The sequence below is a fragment of the Simochromis diagramma genome, unplaced genomic scaffold (assembly GCF_900408965.1).
Source record: "Simochromis diagramma unplaced genomic scaffold, fSimDia1.1 OVJJ01000753.1, whole genome shotgun sequence".
In the NCBI taxonomy this organism is placed as follows: Eukaryota; Metazoa; Chordata; class Actinopteri; order Cichliformes; family Cichlidae; genus Simochromis; species Simochromis diagramma.
The window spans coordinates 9,482,018-9,505,970 of NW_024387523.1; the positions used below are offsets into that span (position 1 = coordinate 9,482,018).

General features: G+C 40.5%; 1 protein-coding gene across 8 annotated transcripts in view; it reads right to left on the minus strand.

Annotated features, from left to right (window-relative positions):
* The window catches only part of LOC120727218 (ras/Rap GTPase-activating protein SynGAP-like), a 56,774-nt gene that overhangs the window by 16,278 nt on the left and 16,543 nt on the right, over window positions 1-23,953 (minus strand). For 5 of the 8 annotated variants that reach the window (XM_040021421.1, XM_040021423.1, XM_040021420.1 and 2 more), the window contains 13 exons: window positions 23,285-23,373; window positions 23,010-23,131; window positions 18,191-18,344; window positions 16,494-16,592; window positions 16,114-16,374; window positions 15,682-16,017; window positions 12,331-12,475; window positions 11,376-11,520; window positions 10,753-10,989; window positions 6,535-6,736; window positions 5,515-5,705; window positions 3,251-3,464; window positions 2,276-2,854 (listed from right to left, as the gene is read on the minus strand). In XM_040021421.1, the coding sequence (XP_039877355.1) occupies window positions 2,276-2,854; window positions 3,251-3,464; window positions 5,515-5,705; window positions 6,535-6,736; window positions 10,753-10,989; window positions 11,376-11,520; window positions 12,331-12,475; window positions 15,682-16,017; window positions 16,114-16,374; window positions 16,494-16,592; window positions 18,191-18,344; window positions 23,010-23,131; window positions 23,285-23,373 (2,774 nt within the window). The remainder of the gene's footprint in view (window positions 1-2,275; window positions 2,855-3,250; window positions 3,465-5,514; window positions 5,706-6,534; window positions 6,737-10,752; window positions 10,990-11,375; window positions 11,521-12,330; window positions 12,476-15,681; window positions 16,018-16,113; window positions 16,375-16,493; window positions 16,593-18,190; window positions 18,345-23,009; window positions 23,132-23,284; window positions 23,374-23,953) is intronic. The other 3 variants (XM_040021419.1, XM_040021417.1, XM_040021416.1) reach the window with 3 other exon arrangements.

The window sequence follows — 23,953 nt, forward strand, 5'->3', positions numbered from 1 at the left end:
TATGTTAGGCAATTTGGCTGGGAATTACAAAAAAAACAACCAAAACAATACAGATCTTTTTTAACAGAGCTTGGCTGTGGCCGTCCTCATCACAACATGCAAAAGACGCAGTAGTGATATTTTAAATCATATATTTAGGGAATTAAAAAAAACAAAAAACTTGTGCAACTGTTCTGAATCACCTCCTGTTGCTCTATATTTGCTAGGAAAGTGGGAAATTGGCGAAGCATTTATTCAAACATGGAAATACATGGAAATGCAATATATGAGGTAAAAATTGCTATATAATTCTAATGAGCTTAAAAGTCAGTGTTCGGTATGACCATGGTTATTCTTTAATGCAGCCTTAACTAATTGACAAAGCTTTATTATAATTTCTTTAAGTAATCGGCATGAATAGTTCTCCAGGTTTCTTGATGGACATTCACGGCTCTTTTTGGATATCTGCTGCCTTTTATTCTGTTTTATGCCAAGATCCATGACTGACAGTGTGCCATTGTGAGTTTTTCTATCCAGGTATGCTTTTACTGCATTGGCAGTGCATTTGGGATCATGCTGAAAAATAAGGCTGGTTTCCAGATAACATTGCATGTCTATCAATTTTAACCAAATCTGCAACACCAGTGGCAGAAATGTAGCCTCAAACCATGACAGAGCCTCCACCATGTTTTACAGATGACTGTAGACCCTCATGGTTGTCACTCCCCTGAGCTCGTCCATATATAATGACGATAACTTGAACCAAAAAATTACAAATTCTTTACTCAATCGGACCTGTTGTCATTGATTTTCAGTCCAGTTGTGTAATCTGGCATACCGAAGTCTTTTCTCCATGTTTCCTTTCTTTAATAATGGCTTCTTCACAGTCACCCTTCCACCGAAACTATTTCTGATGAACAGTAGTTAAACTGAAGGCCCAGATACTTCCTTCAGGTCCTGTGTTAGCTCTCTGCTGGATATTTTCCCCGTTTCTTCAGATACTGTTCATTTTTTGCAAATAATTTTTTAGGCCTACCGCTTCTTTTTCTGTTTTCCTCTTGTTCAGTTTCCTCAGATTTTTTAAGGACGCACTGCACACCAAGCTAAGATATGCCAAGGTTACAGCTAATCAGTCTTTGGGAATCACCTTGTTGTTGCAAAAATATTTTGCTTTTGGGCCTGACAAATTGCGTTATCTTTGGCATTTTTCACTGATTTAAATACAGGGAACAAATGATGTGTCTATAAAAACAAAGTAACAAAATGGCAAAATATAACATTTAAATTATTTTTTTGCTAAGTTATATGTTGTGTGTAGAAAACACTGGTTTATCCCTTGAGTAAGGTGCCTTTTTATGCCTTAATGATTCATAGTTTAGAGTTAAGTGAATCACAAAAACCAAACAAAACACTCCTCCGGTTTCTTTTTCACTCATTTTCAGTTCAGTCCTTGTACCTGACCATTTTCAAAGTCCAAAGAAAGCCTGATGAAGTACCACTCAAGACCATTTTTGAGAAAAAGTGAAAAAAAAAAAAGAAAGTCTGGCTCCTTGGAAGCAAAAATATAAAGAAACAAAGTGTTACTCCAGACATTTGCACATTGCTGTATTACAACACAAAATGATACCCGTTTTAACAAAAATAGCCAGCACAAATGCATTGTTTATGTAACTTTTATAATATATTTTTTTAAATTAATATATTCTTTTAAGAAACAGAGGGGTGCAGTACTATTTAATGCTTTAAATCCACTCTGACATCTCCAAGAAGAGCAGACGCAAAACATGCATGTAAAACAATGAAAACACTGATGACAACAGATAAAGGTGGCATGAAAGGAGGAGGTTGCAAAGTGGCTTGCAAATACAACTGTTGTCAGGCTAAAGCAGCTTAAATAGTAAGTCCTCTAAGAGATTTGCTTCATATGAGATCAGAAAAATCAAAAAGCATCAGATGAGCCACCATATAATCTTTGAAAACTCAAAAAAATCCTCATATTTAAAAATTTTCCAGTCTAATTTTTTTGATGTATAGAAATGGCTGCAAATTCCTAAACAGTTAATGACATACATTTGTTAAATCCCTTGAATTAAAGCCCAAACTCTGGACTTAAATCACGTATTATGGATTATTTAATTTAAAATCCACTGTAGCTGTCTTCAGAAGCAAACTGCAAAAATGTAGTCACTGTCCCTATACTTATGAGCCTAACTGTATATGTTTTGCTGTTATTTATGAAAGCCAAAGAAACATCAAACTTTCTTATTCTATGTGTCAGGAAAAATTAGACTCCTACCTGAACCTGCAGCGACAGCTGGTGCCAGGCATAGTCATTGCTCTGATTCTGCCGGGTGAAATCATCACTGTAGCTGTGTGAGTGGACGATGCTCGGCTGTACCAGACTGCTCTGTGACCGCAGGGCGGACAAGTCCTCGCTGCGAGAGAAAGCACTGTTGCCAAAGGCCGGTGGGTAGTCGTGATGGCCATTCTCAGGCTCAGGGGCGAGGAGAAGAGGAGGGGGAGGCTGGGCCGACTGAGCCGGGGAGTTCTGGGCGGCCAGATGGAATAGTGGGTTCTGGAAAGACAGGGGGAAGTGCATAGCTGCTGCCGCCTGCTGCTGTTGCTGAGAGATGGATTCGGTCGGGCCCCCTACATGACCCATCTGGCTTATTCTCAGACCAGAGCCCGCTGAACCACTCGGCAAATGCCCGCCCATACGAAGAGGACCGCCGAGGTTCCCAAAGCTGTGGCCGAGACCTGCGATGGAGGCCTGAGAGGAGGTGAGCATGTCTCCCACAGAGTTCAGGTTGGAAATGCTGTTCATACGAGAGTCCTGAAGGTCCATCATAGACACACTTTTGTTTACACTGTGGACCTGAGAGACAGAAGAAAACAATACAGCACCAAAGAGAAGCATAGATACTAATAAATAGCTTTTTTTGGCTCATGGCAAAGAAAATATATGCCTATATGTTGTTTTTAGGATGACCATCTGTCAAGACCTATAGATGGGAAAAACAGCTCTGGGACCAATCTGAAGCTCATAGATATGGTTACTAATGTGGACTGTCCCTTTTAAATAACGAACAACCAACCAATTTGTTGTCCGACATGGGACACCACTGACTGTTAACAGGTCTGAATTTCTCAGACTCTAATAGAGTCATTAGCAGTTTGTTGTTTCTCCTGGGTGGTATGAACAAGTGTGGCAGTCTGGCATCCATGAAAAAAAAAGATTTTTGAAATTTATCACACATGCAAGGTGACTGACCCACAGTACCTTCGGATCAGGTTCTGTGATGTCCGAGCTGCTCGTGCAGTACGCAGGGCTTGATCGAGCCAGGGGTGGGCGGGTCACATAGAACACTTCCCTCGACGAGCGAAGGTCGCGTTCAGCGTGCCGCCTCATGTTCAGGTTAGACGTGAGGGATTCTACAGCTGACACTCCAGTAGTGGGGGACGGCAGGCGAGAGATGTCTATTGAACTAAAGAAAAAATTAAACAGACACCTTACCAAAGAGCTCCATCAAGATATTTCTGCTCATTATCTTCGATTATCCCATTTGATTGTCATGTGGCTTTGGCTCAGGTGGTAGAGCAGTTCAGCAGTCCAGCAACTGCAGAGCTGGCAAATTTTTTTCCTTGATACAAAGGAGGTATTTTAATATTGTAACCCCTGTTTGATTTAAACTGATATATATATATATAAATCTGAATAATCAGATAAATAGCTTAAATTTTTTCCAAAGTGTAGCAGTCGAATTTGAAATCTCACATTTGAAACTAAATAAAAGTGAGTTTTTCAGTAGTCAGTGATCCAGCAGGGTAGAATGGGTGACACACAAAATGAACTCTAGAACCATAATTTCCACACCCCATCTGAAGTACAAAAAAAATAAATAAATAAAAACTGTATACGTAGGGAGTATTTATGGGAAAAGTCTTAGTTTTCGATTTTGGCGGACTGATTTTATTTTCCTACTAGACACTAGAGGTCTTGTAGCAAGTCATGCATTACAACTATGAGAGTACAGTATATACTATAGAAAAAAAAAAACAATTATCTAATCCGACGAATGATTTCTGTCAGTGTGATACCTCTTGGGGTTAACGCCGGCAGGTATGTCATTCCTGATGTTGACTTTCCAGGTGTTTCATCACTGTCCTCTTAAATTTGCAATGAGCAGATTTTAAATGAATTTTTACAGTTTTAGTTCTGGTCTCCTCCCTAACAAATAAAATGTTTGGTAAGGTGAATTTAAATGCAGTCATTGTGGAGGATTTTGGGCCCACTGGTTTTTTTTTTTCTGGTTTTTTTTTACGATGCTGCATTGAAGTTTGCAGGCATTTCTTCATGCACGGCTCTTTTAAGGTCTCATCACAGCATTTCAGTCTGATTAAGGTCTGGACTCTCTTAGAGATTCACTGCTCTGCTTAGTGTTCATTGTTATGTTGCATGACCCAATTTCGTTTTCAAATCTAGAATATTTTGGTATACAGACGAGTTCATGGTTGATTCACTGACTGCAAGGTGCCCAGGACATGTGTCCACAGGACAAACCCAAATCATCACCACTCCACTGTCGTGCTTAACAGTTGGTATGAGGTTCTTTTTGCAGAGATGCTGTGTTTGGTTTTCTCCAAATGTGGGGCTGTGCATTACATTTAAACATCTCATTCTGGTCTCATCAGTCAAAAGGACATTTTCTTGTTCTTGCTCAATCTTTTTCTAATTGTACTGTCATGAATTTTAACATTTGACATGCTAACTGAGGCCTGTAGACACTAAGATGTAACTTTTTGTTTTGTTCTTTGTGCAGAGAAACTAAAAATAAGTTTCCAGCATTGCGTTTAACACACACCTGAATGCTCCAGACCAACAAACTTTCATAAAGCTGATCACACTTGCTGATAATCAGTCAATCAGGTACCTTTGATTAGCAGCAGCTGACTGCTACTTACCCTCCTGTGTAAGCAGTAAGGGTGTACTTATTGCACAGTCGTGTGTAAATGTTCTTTTCACATGACTGCACTTTGCGTTTAACAAACACAAAATATGCGCCACAAAATGTAATCACTGTTATTCACGTTAAAGGGCCATTTAGACAGGCAGTCATGGCACAACAGTCTCTTGACAATCTGACAGCGCTAGCATGAATGAAAGCACACAGGGAAAAAAGCTTAGGCAGGAGAGTCTGGGAACAGATGGTGCCCACATTTACTGATTGATAAAATACTTTAAAAGCCTGAAGAGGTGCATTAGCATTAGCATTAGAGGCTCTTAGAAATACACCCGTGTAGTCCTGAGCTAATAAAAACTCTCTTATTATGTATTCTTGGCCTTTTTATGTGTTGTTGCTAATTACACCCTTGTGAAACTGTCTTTATGTGGGTTGAGTGAGCATAATATATATTGTCTTGATAGAGTCACAGCGGGGACTGATCCTGCTGTGGCTTTGTTCCCTTTGGGTGTATGCAAATATATTTTCATGTCCAGAATCGCTGACAAGAAAAAACACAAACACAAGAAGGTACCTGTTTAAGTCACGCATCATAAGACTTTGGAAATCAGAGGACATAAGACGATTGAAGGACGGGCGGGAGAAGAGTCTGTCCTTCGGTCGATCCGGCTGGTGATTTGTCGGCATGTGAAGCTGCGGGTTCCTCAGAGCGACGCTGATGTCGTTCAGCAGTCGAGGCAGGGGTCCAAGTTTGAGTATAGCATCCTGCAGAACGGACAGGTTTTCAAAATCAAGAATAGACAAAAAGCTCAAATGGTTGCAAACAGCAGTTCCCACACTCTTTTTTATTTTCCCGCTGCAGGCTATTTTATTGACCATGTTTTAGCAGCACTGCCAACTGGAAGAAAGATCCAACTGGAAAAAAGACGAGATAAAAAGGTAAAAGGAATTATCTTGTGTATTGATGAGCTAGGTTTTAATTCATTATACTGCTGGTGAAGGCTTGACAGGGAGTGATTTTAAAAAGGGCGCAGAGACAGGAAATTGCCATACAAATATCTTAAAGCTATAATAAATATTTATTAGAGATTCAATGAAACTGACTCATATTCTACTTTATTAAACATGCAGCCAGTCCACACATCACATCAGTCTTTTGGGGGGTTTTAATTGTGTGTTCCAGCTTTCATTTATAACTTGCATCCTTTCACTCAGGGGTCTTATTGACAGCTCCATTCAGCTAGCTAACTATCAGGAAATTGAGCATTGCACAATTCCTGACATGTTTACGGATTCAGAGGGCCACCACAGGGCGAGAGGTGGACAGATGACAAGTCTTGTAGGGCTAACACACAAAGATAGACAACAATTCATGCTCATATTCACACATATGGCCAGTTCACTTAACCCGATGCATGTCTGTGGACTGTGAGAGGAAGTTGGAGTTTAATTATAAAAACCAATTATATCTCAGTTTTTAGAACGCTGATTGCTCTCCTGTGTTTGTCAGAAAACTATGGTTCACTTTCCACTAACAACAACTTTCAAACAGACACTAAATGTTTATTTGAACTCATCGAGTTATTCCACCTACCTTGCTAAGCTGGCCCATGACTTCCCACAGTAAGCTGTGGAGCATGGATAACTCTCTTCCGAGGTCAATGTAGCCCTCGAACCCTCCTGCGTTTCCTCCAGTGTCCAAATTGGAAATCTCATAGAGAAACTGCTGCATGGAGCCCCACTCCATTTCCAGGAACTCATTCATGAAATACATGTATTCCTCCTTGGGTCCAAATCTGCACACACATCACAGGCAACATTTGTAGGACACGTGAAGACAAGAGAAGAATTTGGAAACACGCTGTGCGCTCTGTTAGCGGATCTAAAGCGTAGGGTTTGAGCTGTTACAGTTTTATATGAAATACACTCAAAAGGCTCGTTGACTTTCTTGTTGTTCTGTAATTCTGATATTAGTGAGTGTGTTACAGCACGCTGCACCAAATAATGCGCAAATCACTTAACTCTAATGTTTAAATAAATGCAAATGTTGTATTTTATGTTTGCAACATGTGTCAAAAGAGCCAGGACAGGGGTATGTTTACCACTACATTGCATCACTTTTTCTTATAACGGCACACTGTGAGCATTTGCTAACCATTTTCCTATTCTTGCTTGATGTAGGAATTCAGCTGCTCAGCAAGTCAGAGCTCCTTTGTGGCATTTTTCATTTTGAAATGCATCAAATGTTCTCAGTGGGTGACGAGTCTGGACTGCAATCACCGGTTTTGCAACTGGATTCTTGTACTACAGAGCCATGCTGCTCTAAATGCTCTAATACATGCTTAATGTGTTTTGTCATTGTCTTATTGTAAAAAAAAATAAATTAATAATATTCAAACAAACAAAAACTAGACCTTCCCTAAAAAGATTATATCTGAATGGTAGCATGGGTTTGCTCCCAAAATCTGCATGTAGCATGCAGGAAGCTTTTACAGAAGTGTACTATTTCACCCACATACCATCACGGATGCTGGCTTTTTAACTTTATACCAAAACCAAGACTCTCTCTTTTGGCTTCTTTCATAGTTTCCAAAAAAAAGTTTTTAATCAGACCACATGACAGTTTTCTTCTTTGTCTCATTTATGTTTTCCCTTTAATTGGTGCAGTTAATGACGGATTAAGACACCTCAACATGTGTATCAATAAAGATGTGGTTTAACGACCATTGCAATTGGTTCCGAGTTTTTCCGAGCGTAGCTTCAGTAAGTAAACTGGAAGTTCTGGAAGTGGGCCGGAAACAAGACGGAAACCCCTCCCTTCAGGAAAGAAAAAAAAGGGTTACCCTTAATAGGCAACCAAGCGGGAAAGAGCTAACATGTGTTTGTGGATGCATAGATGTTTAGAGCAGGGGTATCAAACATAAGGCCCGAGGGCCAGAATTGGCCCAGCAAAGACTGAAATCCAGCCCACTGGGCACCAGTGTTGGGAAGGTTACTTTTAAAATGTATTCCATTACAGATTACAGAATACATGCCCCAAAATGTATTCTGTAACGTATTCCGTTACGTTACTCAATGACAGTAACGTGTTCTGAATATTTTGGATTACTCAATATATTATCATGCTTTTTACAACTACGTGAATGTACCATTGCTGTGTGATTTATTACCATTACTGAAGGTCCGCGGCTCCGAACCTTAGTAAAGGGACCTCTGACTAATACAGACTGCTCGTACCTTTCCATTATCCTTTTTTCTCCCTCCTCTTGCTCACAGACACATAACGTGTATGGCAGTCCATTCTCCCTGCAACACGGACTACACTGCCCATGAGGCTACATTCTTTCGAGCTACGTTTGTAGCATTCTGCCTGTTAGCTTAGCACAACAACAACAACAAAGGTGATCTCTCACCCAGGAAACACACAGTTGCGAGAGAGAGAGAGCGTCGCCCTGTAACCATGGCAACCGTAACGCTGCCGCCTGGAACAACAGAACGTAGCTGTCAAACAAAACCCAAACAGTTCTGACCCGCCACAATATGAAACAGGAAAGTACCGCAGTGTAATCCATTTATTTCAACAAAGTAACTGTATTCTAAATACCACCTTTTTAAACGGTAACTGTAACGGAATACAGTTACTCATATTTTGTATTTTAAATACGTAACGGCGGTACATGTATTCCGTTACTCCCCAACACTGCTGGGCACCTATGGAAAATGTCAAGGAAAGCATAAATTTTGGACTTTTACATGTATTTTAATAGGTTTTACAGCTTTATCCACTGATAGAGACCATCCCAGGGTCTCAGAGTGATTTAGTAGAGGTAAAAAATTAAATGAGAGAAAAGTCCAAAAATTTAAATAAAAAATTTCCCGGAGGTCTTTTGTTTTGTTTTGTATTTTACAGTGTGTCCACTTTTTTTTCCTTTTAAGTGATTTTTAAATTTTCTGTTTCATAATTATAGGGCAGTCTGTACTAGAGCTTTTTCTGTAATTTTTCATATTTATTTCTTACATTTTAAGCCCAAACAGGCATACTGATTTATTTTTATTTACTACAGCAGCATCTCGTTATCGTGTAGAAAAACTGAGATGTGCTGTTGAAATTGCAGTGCTTGTTCTTATATCAAGATATATCAGGGATTAAATCTGTAGTTAAACTTCATTACACTGACAGAAAGGGGAGTTTTACTGGTCTTGAATGAAAGTGTGCTGTATGTGGCGCACGATATAAAATGAATTTGACATCCCTGGTTGTTGAGTGTAGTGACAGAATCACACAGTTTTTAATGTTGTATTAGTTGGTAACCTTAAACCTCACAGAAGGAGATTTCCCTTGTTTCTCTGAACCTTTTAAAACATTTTATACAGTAGACATATTAAATACCTAAATTCTTATTTTAACTCAACAAACACTACTGTTAAATGATTTTACTTTGTATCTTATTACAAAAGTGTTCTGATCCAGCTTTGTTTAAACCATGTTGCTAGCATCAAATTTTAATAAGTACAAGAACTGAAGATATTCTGCTTGAGCCGCAAATCACCTGATTTTCAGTACGCTCAGTCCAGACTGGTCAGCCTTACGTATGTCGTATTACGAGCCTGCCTGTTTCATGGATGCACAACAAAGCACAGCAGGCAAATAGTCGCTCACACACCCACAGCCACACGCTATAAGCAGCCAGGTGTCGTTACAGTTTGGCTGTAGCCATTAGCACGTTCTTCACTCTGAGCGAGAAGTTCAGTAAGCAAGTAAACAGCGAGGGATCATCATAAAAATGTTCAAAACAACAAACATAATTACACACCTAATCAAACCCCCGGTGAACTTAGACATCTTAAAGACACTAATTAAGGCAAAGCAGCTAAAGCTAACGCTATCCAGAGCATTAGCTTTAGCTAAGGCAGCCACAAGCTAGCACTCTCGGTATGAGCGAAGGATCAAAGCAGTTTTGAAGAAAATTATGGAGGCAAGTGAGGAGGAGAAAAGGGTGGATTTTTATTGTTATATGAATATGTTGCACACACACTTTAAAAACTTATAACAGGAATCCTAGTGTGCACTTTAAGACACTCCAAATTAATGGCCTGCACTTTTCTGATCAAGTTCACCTGAAAATATTTGTACTGGATTAGTTCATAACTAAGGTCTCTTCAAAGATACTCTTTTATATAAAATGTGACTGGCTACTTTTGATGTTTTATTATATGTACGTGTGGAATTAAAAAGTCAGAGTATGACTGGAAGAAATTACTTTCATTATCTCAGTGTCACCAAAGTGAGTCTCTTTTATCAGAGTGTTGTTTTGATTTTTTTTCTGTAACTTGTTTGACAAAAAAGTGCCCATCCAGAAGGTTAAGTTTAATCAGTTAATTGTTTCAGGTCTGTAACTGTTAGAAGGGATAATTAAGAATAAGCCTGAGTTTCATCTTAAAAGTTATTTTTGGCATAACAGGTGTGACCTTGAGAGCACATCCTAAACAGTTCTTTAAAGCTGTCAAATAAATTACCACTGTGTGCGATTTTGATGTCCTAATCACAGGGGCCTAGTTACGCCAGGGGAATTCGTTATGATGTTCAAGACAATTCTTTGAGTGCAGAGCGGTGGCTCAGAGTTCAACGATGGTGAGTAACAGCTTATAACCTGGCAGTCAAAACTGCAAATCTCTATTTGCGTGATGTCAGTCTGTGACACCCATCCCACCTAGCACAAGTGTCAGACGCCTGCAGATTTAAAACTGAACTGAATCAAATGAGTGTAACGTCACAGCTGGCGTAAGAGGGCAGGTGAATACAGACACTCACTTGCTGAAGCTGGCCAGGTTCTGCATCACCTTGGCTATGAGCGTGAGCGTGCGGGACGTGCGTTCAGCGGGATACTCCTGCATTAAGTTGAACAGGGAGGGTGACATGATGGCTGGGCACATGAAGCGAAGAAACAGAGAGGAGCTGATGAGGCTGTCAGCGAGATCCTCTCTTCCGCGCTCAGCACATCTGGCTCTCCATGAGGCAAAAACTTCTTTCAGCTCCCGGGGAAATATGCTGAAACAAGAACATGATTTTATTTCCCACTGTCAGGGAGAACAGCAAGACAAAATGCTATAGCTTATGCGAAACCCTTGGGAATTCAAGGTCAGGAGACTTAAAACATACAGAAAAGAGCAGTTTTCCTTGCTCAAAACAATGTATTTGTTCAGGGTTTATTTTAATAATTCAGTTTCTTTTCCTCAGTTTAAAAAATGTTTAATATCCTTTTTAACTGACTTCTACTTAATTCTGCAGCTTTCAAGGAAATTGAGAACATGACTCGTCTGGGGAAAATGGACGGCAGACTGAAAGTTTCAGTCCTCTGTTAATTTCAGGCACCAATTAATACGCAATGAGAACAGTTCTGCACATACGGAGCTTTCTGAGGGCACAAGACTGACCAGAGAGAGTTGATAATCTTGCAGAGTAGAAGCTCGCAGCACATTCGAAGGTTGGCTTGATGGTCAGCGAGGACTGATGGTGGGACACGCATGGGGTCCACCTCGCAGTTCTCCTCAGACTCATATAAGGCTCGAATAAAGTCACCTACAAAATGTAGATTACATAGTCTTTACCTTTATAGGAAAAAAAAAACTATATACAAAAAGAAGCTGCAATGACAACTGAACCTGCACACAACTGCACATACTGTACATTTGTTTCCTTTTCCCTAGAAAATGGCACAACTAAAGTAAATAAATGTAAAACTGTGAATATAACACTGCTTTAATAAGGGCTGAATCTTAAAAACATAAATATAAAATATGCATAGTTTTTACTTTACAGATTGTTTTATAAATGCAGAGGAGTATTTCAAGGATTAATAAAAGTGGTGCTGCACGCACACACAGAGATGCACAGCTTAAATTCTCACCATTCTTCATTTAAATAATCAAAAATAGGATGAAAGTGGAGATGTCTAAATGTGTTTGATTTTAGCTAGTTTTTATAAAAAGAAAATCAGCTAGTCTAACTAGACTTGCATTAGTTACACTTGTCTTACACCGGACACACCATTCATTTGTATTTTGAGATGTAAGCTAACAAAAAAGACATTTGCATTTAATGTTGTGCCACAGAAATCCTATTAAAATATAATTTGTCTTTGCTGATGTGACAGACTATTTTTCATAGAGACTGCATTTCTGAAATTGAGCCACGACAAACGGGAGTAATTGTGCATGTCACAAAAACAAGCACAACATCAAACAATGGCACAATCGGTTACACTAAATGCCAGATGCTACTTATGCATGAACTTGGCGTATTTTAGTAAGAAGTAAAAAGGTATTTACTTAGAGCTTCAAGCACACATACCTTCATTCAGTCAGCAGGGCACTGATAAAGCAGCCTTACCTATAGCCTCCTTGAGGTATCTGTGACCTATCAGTTTGAGGTACTCTTCCACGGCCTTTGTAGCGAGTGTGTTTTCCCGAAAGATCAAGTGCTCTCGCTCCATGAATCGATCCACCTCACACATCGCCATGTCTGACAGGAACTCCTGAGAAGAGATTACACTTACAGTGCAGCTGAGTACACATACAGTTAAGTCTATAAGACACTTTTGTTTCATAGTTTTGCCTCTGTACACCACCACAGCAGATCTGAAATCAAACAATCATACTGTGCATGCATTGACCATTAAGCTTTAATTCAAGGAGTTTAACAAAAGTATTGCTTGTCAATTAATGATCTAATTACTTTTTAGGCTCTGAAAATGCCTCATATGCCAATCAGGCATAACATTATGACCACCTGCCTAATATTGTGTTGGTCCCCATTTTACTGTCAAAACTGCCTTAACCCATTGAAGCATGGATTTCGCTAGACCCCTAAAGGTGTGCTGTGAAATCTGGCACCAAGATATTAGCAACAGATCCTTTCAGTCCTTTAGGTAGCGAGATGGGGCCTCCATGGATTGTCCTTGTTTCTCCAGCACACACCCACAGATCTTGGATCTTTTGAGGCTAGGTGAACACCTCAAACCATTCCTGAACCATTGTTGCTTTGTGGCAGGGTGCACATCCTATTGAAAGAGCCATCAAGAAATACCATTTCCTTGAAAGAGTGTACATGGTCTGCAACAATGCTTAGGTAGGCGGTACATCCACGTGGATGGGACGACCCAAGGTTTTCCACCAGAACATTGCCTAAAGCAGGGGTCGGCAACCTGCGGCTCTTTAGTCCTTATACTGCGGCTCCGCGTGGTTTGAGAAAATAAATTACAAGTATTTAGCTGAAGTGTATTTTTTGTATTAGTTCTTTTTAAACTTGTAGTTCTATGGATCCACATTATGTCAGCAGCTCCACCGCGAACTATGTTAAAAACAAACACCGCTCACGCCTCACAGATGACAGCTTACAGTCCTGCGTAAAGATGAAAGTGACTTCACTGTGCGCAGAGGTTCAGGAGCAGAAGTCCCATTGTAAACATATCACGGCAGACCCGACGATGTTTCCATGAACACGCTTTTCAGCATCTCTTTATTGACCACTTTTCACACACGGTTGCTGTACGCATAAAGCCGGCTGTAGCTTTTCAGCTCACAGCCCAACAACACAACAGCAAAGAGAGCACAGACTTTAAGGCGGCGAGGCGTGATTGCGGGTGCCGCTCAGGTGCGTCCGACTCCCATGCAGCGGCACTGCAGACTAAGCCTCGCCACACACATTTACCATGTAAAATAAATATAAGTAAATAAATAAATATTTATGCAGAATTTTGCAAATATTTATTTTTCAATTTTTTAGTAGCAGAGTGCTTTATTCCAATTATTTTTTTTAATTGAGGTCAAGGCTCTGCTATGCTCCAAAAGCCCAAAGGCGATATAAGGGTGGCAGTACACAAGTTTTTCTTTGCTACATGGATCATTTTAGTTCAGCTGGGTGTCTTTCCTTTTTGTTATATTTCTTTATAAGTTCAAAATGCGTTCATTGCATAAATAAAATGTAATTTTCTCTTTAGCACTTCATGGATTTCATAAGCAACACACTTTAGTTGTTCACACAAAGCATAAAGGTAAAAAACAATATATACAGTATCTTCATTTTAGATGTCAAAAAGTATTTGCGGCTCCCAGTGTTTTGTTTTGCGTGGAAACCGGGGCCAAATGGCTCTTTGGGTGTTAAAGGTTGCTGACCCCTGGCCTAAAGCATCACATTGCTTCAGCTGGCCAGGTAAAAGACCACACGCACCTGGTCATACACATGAGGTGAAAGAACACATGATTCATCAGACCAGGGCACGCTCTTCCATTGCTCCGTGGTCGAGTTCTGATGCTAACATGCCCATTGTTGGTGTTTCGACAGTGGACAGGGGTCAGCATGGGTACCCTGACTGGTCTGTGGTTATACAGTGTATCCTAGAAATGTATTATCAGAACCAACATCAACATTAACATTACAAATAACTGACCCTTGGCTGCCCATGAACCTGCCGCTGGTTCATCACTGTTCTTTCTTGGCCCACTTCTGTAGATATTGACCACTGCAGACTAGGAACACCTCACAAGTGCTGCAGCTCTGGAAATGCTCTGACCCACTCATCTAGCCAAAACAGTTTGGCCACAGTTTGTCAAACTTGCTCAAATCCTTATGCTTGCTCATTTTTGCAGCTTCTAACACACGTAACAACTAAAGTAAACAAGCACAGTGTGCTTTGAGGTAGGAGCCAAAAAGGGTGTAGTTTGTGTGTGTGAGCACCCGTGTGTACACCTGTGAGCATGAGCGCGCTTGTATTTAAAAGGTTCCTTCATGTAATGATCTGCTAGAGGGTGTGGGGAGCCACAGCCCCGTCCTCCTGGGCATGAAGCAGGCATGGAGGAGATCAAGACTCCAGACATCCAGAGGCCCCAAGAGCAAAGGAGACCAAGGAAGACCAAGGGAGGGGCAACCGTGCCACTATCCTGGAAAGAGCTGAGGAGAGCCCCAGATGAGGGGTCGCTCAGCAGCCGCGGAGCAGAAGCCAGGGGGGGTTGCAGTGACGCGCCCGTGAGCTCCGCCGGCAGCCAGCTGTGCCTGAGTGACCGAGCCCCAGGGCGAGAGGCCGAGGGCACCCCACCCCCGAAGGAGCCAGAGCGAGCCCCAGGCTCCAGGCCCCGACAAGCAGCCACCAGGAGTGAGCCGGTGGGTACCTGGACGCCCATCCCCGGACACAAAGAACCACCAATGCACCGATGTCTGAGGGCATCTGCCACTGGCAGGGGAAGTGGTGGGGGGAGATAGGCCTCCATACCTTGGAGGGCCTGAGATGTCCCCAGAGAGGTGGCGTCTGATACCCAACCTGACACATAGACACAAACCAACAGGCACACACAGATACAAACATCCATTCCCACCCTCATGCTCTCATATGCACTTACTCAGCACTCACCCAACGTGGAGACAGACATAAATAGACACTGTACACACAAACACACTGTAATATCTGTAATTCCTAAATCGTTCATTTAAATCTTTTTTTATAAAATCCCTTGAATTAAAGCTCAAAGTCTGCAGTCTTGATTGTTGATTGATTTAAAATCCACTGAGCTGTTGTAAAGAGGAAAAAACACAATAAAATGTGCCACTGTCCAGAAACCTTTGGACCTAACCGTACTTCTGTAAAATTCTTGCAAATTAATAAATACAAATCAAACAGAAAAGAGGGAGACAAGAAAATAAATTATTTAAGATACACCAACAAGCCATAATTTGACCTCTCTTTACCTTTGTCTTCCCCGTGCTTTGAAGGATGTGCACCAGTGCAAATGCCACCTCCTCTTTGCTCTTCACACTCAACAGAGGCTCCAGAACCCCACACAGTGTTCGGTAGTTGTTGGTAATGTACTCCGCAAACTCCTTGTACAGCTCCATCGGGAGGATGTTCATTGTCTGGTAGCGAGACTTGATGCGTAGTGAGGCGTTGATAACTTTGGTACTTCCAACACCGCCACTTTTGGCCAGAACACTGGACTGAATCACCGGGTACCACTGCTCAACGAACTGCCTGCCGGTGATGCTGGATATGGGGATGCTAACAAGGCCAATGTATGTGCTTTTTTCCTAGATTTTTAAGAAAAAACATGTTTATTTCACGTATTTATTGCAAATGTTTAGGCGAAAAGCATTAAAAATGACTTCACGAGACACTTCCGTTACCTTGCGTCTTTTTTTGTCCGTTTCCTTGTAGAGGTGCAAACGAAGGCTACGAATGGTAGGCAAATTGTTAAATTCAAAATGCTCGCCCCAGAAGACGGTGTCGGTGCGGGGCTTGCTGGTGGTGCGTGCATACAGCATGTCATCCAGACACAGCTCACAATAATAGCGTTTCTTAGCTGGAAGGTCTCGCGCTTCGATGATCCACAACTTGAGGACATTATCCACCCGTCTGCTGTTATCCTGAAAGTGAAACGAGGAGTTCTGTTACTGCATTATAACAGTCCTTACTTAAAACTGTCTCATAATGTTGCAATGTAGTCGATCCTTTTCAGTGAGAGTGTAATACTAGGATGAAATATAATCTGTTCTACTGAATCTACCTTGTTGGGCTTGACAGCTCGTTGCAGGTTTTCGATCCATTTGTCTCTTTCTGAAGCTGAACGGCAGGCAAAACATTTTGTCCCTGAACTAGTCGTTACCTGTGGATAAAACATATCACTTTTTTGCGTTCATGATCAAGAAAGATTCCTTAGAAAACTATAGTTAACAATGATTTTTATTTTTGATCATCTTTAGTGTTTTTCAATTAACTTAGTTCAGCTCATAGGACTTTTTGTTGGAATCTGTAACAGTATTTGTCATCGAGAAAGGGGCAAAAAACATTGTCAAGTCCACCAGTTGGGCACCCTCTTTCACTGGTGTTCCACTGACAGCGCCATGACACCACTAGAAAGCTCAACTGCAATACCTGGCACCCCAGGTATATGCCCGTTCTGCTTTTACCCCCCATGGCAGACATTTCTTAGCCCAGTTAGAGTCCTTCCTCTTCTTCCAAAGCCTTTTGCTGCTTTGCTCAGTCGCCTCTGAGTGACTTGATAACTTGTTGGAAGGCCTGTCCTTGATCCCCCTCATGCTCTTCAGAAAAGTGGCTCACCTCATGGCCAGAGTGCCTCTGCATCCCACCTCTACAGGGGACACCTGAGTACGCCAGCTGTGTTGTTCTGCCTAGTTACCTCTCAGTGTTTCAGGTTTTTAGCCACATTTCTACACTAAGATTAGCCCAAAGTACATAAAAGTCTCTGCATGCGCACACACTGAGCTCTGCAACATCACAAATGGACTTTTGTGTCATTTTCTTATATTATTTTTTTTTTTTATTTCTCTCTAGTAACAGTTTTATTACATAACAAACTGAAATAAAGACAACTATGTCAATCAGGTTTCACTAATTCTAATTTGGGATTTTGCAAAAACTGCTTATATTTGGCTTTTTAATACATAGCTGCACCCCCACATGGTCTTACTTGCACATTATTAGCAGCTTTATAAACATCTAGAGTGGCCAAGACCATAAGGTAAATAATTTGTGTTCAGGTTCTACACGAAGGTCAGCTGCTATATGCTGATTTCAGGTTTATACGTCTATAATGAAGCAGTCTTTTCTCTGAGTACGTTCTGCTATCTAAGCTGAGGTCTAACATCTAGGCTGTCTGATTTATCCATAAACAGATGCTACATCTTACACAGTCTCCATCACTTTCTAATAGTAAAGTTAGCCCTCGTATCAAAACATATCGATTCTCCTGCAGCTGAACTGGCATGCTGTTGATGGAGAGAAAAACTTGCGCAGATCTGATCATTTCTGACTCACTAATTTGTGCTGCTCTTACATCATATATCGCATCGGGTCACTTGTGAAAAGTATTTGCTACCCATGCTTATAGATCACTTGCAGAACCTTACACTCCATTGGCACATTTTTGCAGCCTCGAGGTACTTAGTCCAGTTAGTAAATCTGGTCCTGTGTCTTCAAATTACTTCTTTTTTTTGTGCTTTTTGGTAACTCCGAACAGACCAAACTCTATCAATTCCCAGTTTCCAATTTTATATAATTAACTCAATTATTAAAGCACTAATTCCATAAACCACTGGGTCACCTCATTTATTTTTCAAGTGAGGTGTGAAGTGGCTTTGTAGTGGCACCTGAATTGCGACATAAATACAGTGAGATAAAACAAATCCAGCAGCAGGGAGGTGAAACCCCGGAGAGGGAAAAGGTTAAACAACCGCAACGCACCTCAAAGCAGTACTCTTGTCCTAAAATGCTAGAATGGACGGGTTTGATTATGGCGTCTTCATCCAAAACTAGGTCCAAAGCCTCTGCGGCACTGCTAGGAGAAAGGAGGGACTCATGGGAGTGGGATTCTTTGAAGCTCTGCATCAAGCGAGTCCTAGAGAAGAAGAGGAAGATATTGACTTACTTTCAGAATTCAGATGTGATTATGGTGGTGTTTTCACACAATATGAGTCACTGTAGCTCAAACATCCTCATGTGTCACTCCTGCAATTTCAACACAATTATTTTAGATGTGATCCTTTTATAATGAGTTTATGGAAAAAGTAAACCACACCAGATTTTCAGTTCTTGCGTTTTCAGTTTGGTGTATTGACTTTGCTCATGTGACTCATAATGTGTATTAGGAAACAGCCTATACCAGCCCAGCTCGTGGTGTCGTCTGAAAATGCAGATATACCTTTAACTAAACTACAGTAACAAAAACTGAATTTAAAGGTCGATATTACAGTCTAGTAATGTAAATTCAAGTGCTGAGAAGCAGCTCAGCAGTGTGCACTCTAGTGCAGGTATAAAAACGCAGGGAGGATTATGGCTTGATCATGGAATAACCTTTGAAGAGGGCAGCTCTGTCAAAGAACAGAAAAAGTGGTGGAACTGAACGCAGAAATGTGAAAGAAGCTGTCTTTAACAGGCAACAGAACTGGGAAAAAATGGAGCAAGGAAAGGGATTTTGTTGCTCACAGTAATGGGAAAAGGAGGAAACCTAAATATAAACTATTGTTTAACTTGCTGTGTGTGTTACCATCTCAACTAGTGAGTGGGCGCCTGTCCTTTTGGTTTAACTGTAGCTTTTCAGGCTGCAGCAAACAGAGACTGAATGAGAACCATTAAATTGATTTGCTGGCAGACAGACATTAGAGATGTAGAGGGCTATGGGCTGCTCTATAGTCACGACTGGAGGCTCAGTTTAGACTGAATGGTTAAAAATTTTATTTTTAAATTCTGTAATTAAAAATAACACTCCTCGCTTTCTAGTTAGACAAGAACTGGAATTAACGGCTGATTCCAAAGATATGGAAATAGATTACCCAAAATGTCAGTCTATTCCTATAATGTTTTCCAAAACTGGCTTTAATGAAAGAAAAAAAAAGGAACATACAGTGTTTATAAAATCTTATTAAGCAAACACCTAGCTGTTCTCCTAACCAACAAAATCCTCGAAGGCTCGGTCATTAACCCTTTATATACTCCATGCAAGAAATAAGAAAAATACAGTGATTTTGAATGTTTTTCAGCTTTAGATGTTCCTGCAGGCCAAAGCAACGTTAACCAGCTAGTGAAAACTGAGATTTAGTCCTGCGATTTTTAAAGGTGTGTGCCTTTATCACCTTTTTTTCCTCTTACATATCGTAGTATTGTGTCACTGTTTGTAGGCTTTTGACTGATAAACATTTCTGTACGGTTAAGGTTATATCGCCACATCAAGTATGTTGTTGTGGCATTTGCATTTTGATGTAGACAGGGATCTTTTAAAAAAGAATGGGGAAAAATAATGTATTTGTGAACAAACCTTAGTCAGAAAGTGATCAAGCAAATTTCTCACAATGGAAGCTTTTCAAAATTAACTTTAAAGTACGATTAGCAAAAAAATATGGGGTCTAATTGCACCAAAAGTATGACTCAGCATGTAGTGGTGCTTTGAATGCACATACTTAGCGCAGCATTAGTTACGCAGGTCACACACATTTCATTTGATAGCTGTTATTGCAGTTACTACACATCTGCAAGCCACTTTACAACCCACCTACATCCCAGCTTTTCCTTTCATGTTGTATCTGGCCTAATCAATGTCATATTTGTAGTAACTGATGCCTGGAGTAGCAGTAACTGGTCCATACAGGAGTCTTGCTGCACATTATATACCCTTATGATGATCCCAGAGCAGAATCACGCTGCTATAAATATAAATTACTGCAACAGGAAGTAACAATCTTCTGACTATCCTGGTCCTGACTGAATGGATAATGATGCAGTAAAAGGAGAAGAGAAATTTAAGGCTGCATTTTAATACTGATCAGAAGAGGAGTGAATCATCATGTTAAGGGAGCTGACGGTGCCATCGCAGAACGCAGGACATGGTAAACCGACTTGGCAGCAAAGGCCGAGCAGCTGCGTTGGAAAGCTAGAGTGTGAAGTTGAATGCTGTGGGTTTATTGCAAAGTCAACTTAACACTACTGAGTGAATTAAGCGTGTGTGGGCAGAACGCGGAGCAGGCTGTGAAGGCAGCTGTCTGAGGCAGCGGTGAACGGCTGTGGTTAGAGGGGAAAGGCAGATCGACCAAGGCAGACTTTAACCCCATCGCCGTTTAGCTCCCGCCACCACCTCCTCCTTCACTGCTGCCCCCACAGAAACTTGCTTTAACATCTGAACCAGCAATCTGAATTTTACAACAGAGGATTTCTACGCGCTTTGCAAAAACGACACACTGATTACTTCCAGGATCGGTCAGCCACACCTGCCCTAAATGCGTCTGTTACAGCATCTCCTGTAGTGAGAGCAAAGTGTAGTGTCAGCATTAGATTTTTACCTTCTCCCTCTCTACATCTTTGTACTTCCCATATGTGCATCGTGACTGGATTGTGTGAGGACTGCATAAAATTTTGATCACAATGCAAGCGAGAATCCATCGGGATGTGACCTCAGTTCAGAATGCAAAACAAGAAAAAGCTGTGGTGAAAGCCTCTAGAGCTGCAAGCTATTGCATCCCGACAAGAAAAATCACACTAGTGTCTCCACTGCAATGCCCAACGGATTTCAACACTACACTCATTTCAGCTCTATTTTCCTGACTTTGTGCTGATGAAAACCAGTGATTCTAATTGTATATATGAGCAGGCTTCTCATACAGACATCTCAATAAAAAATACATGAGTATGAGTACATATTTAAATAAATGTGCATCTAATTAAGCTGCTATTGTTTAATCTTTTTGTGCAGACATAAAACAAACTGAAGTAACAAACCTTTTCCGTGCTGTGATAATACAAGCCTTCACCCCCTATTTATTTTCTGTTCATCTGTAATAAATCGCAGCTCAGAGAGCATCGTTGCAATGATTGGATAGACTGCTCTTCTATTAATATCACTCAAATGAAGATCTTTCGTCACTGGCTGAAACCATCTGTGAAGGTATCGCTAAAGGCAGCGTCCTTCTTTCAACGGGGCTCTGCTTTTGTGGCTGATAAGGAGCTACAGTGGGAGCGAAGGCTGTCATGAGCTCCTCGGAGATTCATACACATTCTGCTTGAGCCACTTGAGGACAAACGTCTCCCTTTAAAAGCACAAAATAGATTTGTGATGAAAGGATTAATGCATATCTCTAATCAGGGTAACACAAATCTTAATGATTGCATGTGAGCGTGACATGTGAGTAATAATCCGAAGCGCAGGTACGGCTGATTTAAAGACACCGTTTAAAGAAACGCCCTAAGAGAAGAAAAGAGCATTTCAATCAGTGATAATGGATTTAATATTATCATGCATAGAGACCTATCATAGAATAGCCAAATAATGATGTCAGCATTGATGTAGCAAGTTCAGTGTTTATACACTTTTTGTCACCATTAAAGTTAAAACAGTCCCTTTTTTACCCATGTTGCCTAAGCTATATTTGGAAGCTTTAAAGCCAGTGTGCAGACCCATTACTTTTTTCTTTTATTGATCTGTTGTCCTCCATAGGCCTTTTTCACAGCAGACATCACAGCTGGAAAAGTGCAAATACAAAAAAATGAAAATTAATAAGTGGCACACTTGAATAGAAGAGAGTCAAAGTTAATCTTACTGGAAATAACACCGACTTCTCCAGCTGTGATAAGTCAGATGTTTGCTGCAAAAAAGACCCTTATAGATTAATCATTTACAGATGAATGGTTCTGGATGAGTGTTCGGACCAGGCGCCTGACAATAAAATGTATTTTCTGTTGGTTAGAGCTTGCTAACATTTTGGCAACTGGTCATTCATACCAGAGTAAGTAGGGCTGTAACAACAAAATCCCTGAGTTTACTGAAATGAATCAGCTTGTCAGTCGGCTTGTAACAGGCAATCTTAACTGATTGCCTCTCTACTCTACTGACATTAGCAACTCAACGAAGAGAAGGAAAAAAAAAACCCCACAGCTTTCAGGAAAAAAGTTAAGAGGTTTTGCCATTGTGATGTGAAGTAGCCACTGAAATAACACACAGTGCACAAAAACAGGATTGTCAGACACCCAAGAAAGAACAGATTCTGATTGCTGATGGTTTAGCTCCCAAGCTCGGTGCATAAATGGACTGTATCCACTATCTTAGTGATGGCTATGATACAATTGAGCTCGTTATAACCAGGACGTTACTAATTCCACACTTGCTGGCGATATCTGCAGTCTAATTTTTCCAGCTTACATCAGCTAGCAGAAAACAATGTAAATGTTTACAGCCTCTGGTTCTTTATATTCAGTTGCGGTTTGTCTGTGTATCTTCTGCGTACTTTAACTTCCTTCAGCTTTCAAATTCATGCTCTAATCTTTTTTTTTTATCTTTTGTTTTTGTCATAAAATCAGTGAAATGGCAAAGCAGTAACTTTCCAGGTTGCCTTTTGTCTCTGGATTACAGACCATTACCGTATCAAAAATTCTCTTTCAAACTGCAGCCTTGGCCTTTTCATTATGAATATTGGATGAACTGTGAGCACATCGTCGCTCTGAGGTAATAATATTTAAAATCTGGAATGGAGAGCAATGGACAGATCACAAACTGGAAATATATATTATGATTACTTACCTTTCTTGGTCAGCACTACGAAACCGGGGCAAAATCATCTGTCTGAAGCTGCTGGTCCGGTCAAGTTTGGGCTGACTTTTTGCCCTCTTGATGGAACCCTTCAACCTTCGATTGAGAAAGCTCTAAAGATTAAAAACAAAAACAGGAGGAAAATAAGTTATGGTTTTACAGTGGGAAGTTTACAGAGGAGCTAGCTACCCTGTGGGGTTTTCTACACAAGCATAAAGCTTACATCACATACTTGAGCGTGCATTGTATGGTTTTATTGTACTTACCGGCTGTCTGAAAGGCTGTGGGGTCGTATTGGGAGGAGTTTCCATGCTTGACTGTCTTGCAGAGGCAAAACTTGCCCTGCGAGATTGGTCTATGAAGAAAAAGTGCCAAACAAAAGCAGCAAGAATAACAGAGTTAAACAAATAAGAAATGGAAAAGACTGAAACCAGCATAACTTGAACACAATAATTATTAAACGCTGAGACTTTGTGGGGATATCAGGGATTGAAACCAGTAAGAATTTTGTAATTTTAAACTTACATCTACTTAGTTCAAGCCATTTAAATTTATCATTTATCATGTCTTTAAATTGGGTTATATTTACATACACATTCAGTTCAATATTTATGTCAACCAATGTTAAGGCAACTCCAGCTAGTACAATCTGGCAGCCAGCTCTGATATAAAGAGTTGGATTATCACATTTTTACTTTTTTCCAGGCTTAAATATTTTATGTATCAACTCTGCCAAAATAGAGGAAATTTGCTAAGAGTTAAGAGATCTCAGTGGAAATTAACTGTGTTGGCAAACTACTGTACTCAAGCACGATAGTGAAATTCTGCATCAGCATGATGCCGTGAAAGCAACTAAAAGAATGATGACTTTGATCCTGTAATAATGAGAAAGAAACAAAACGCAACAAAACATCAGTAAAATCCTGCATAATGCT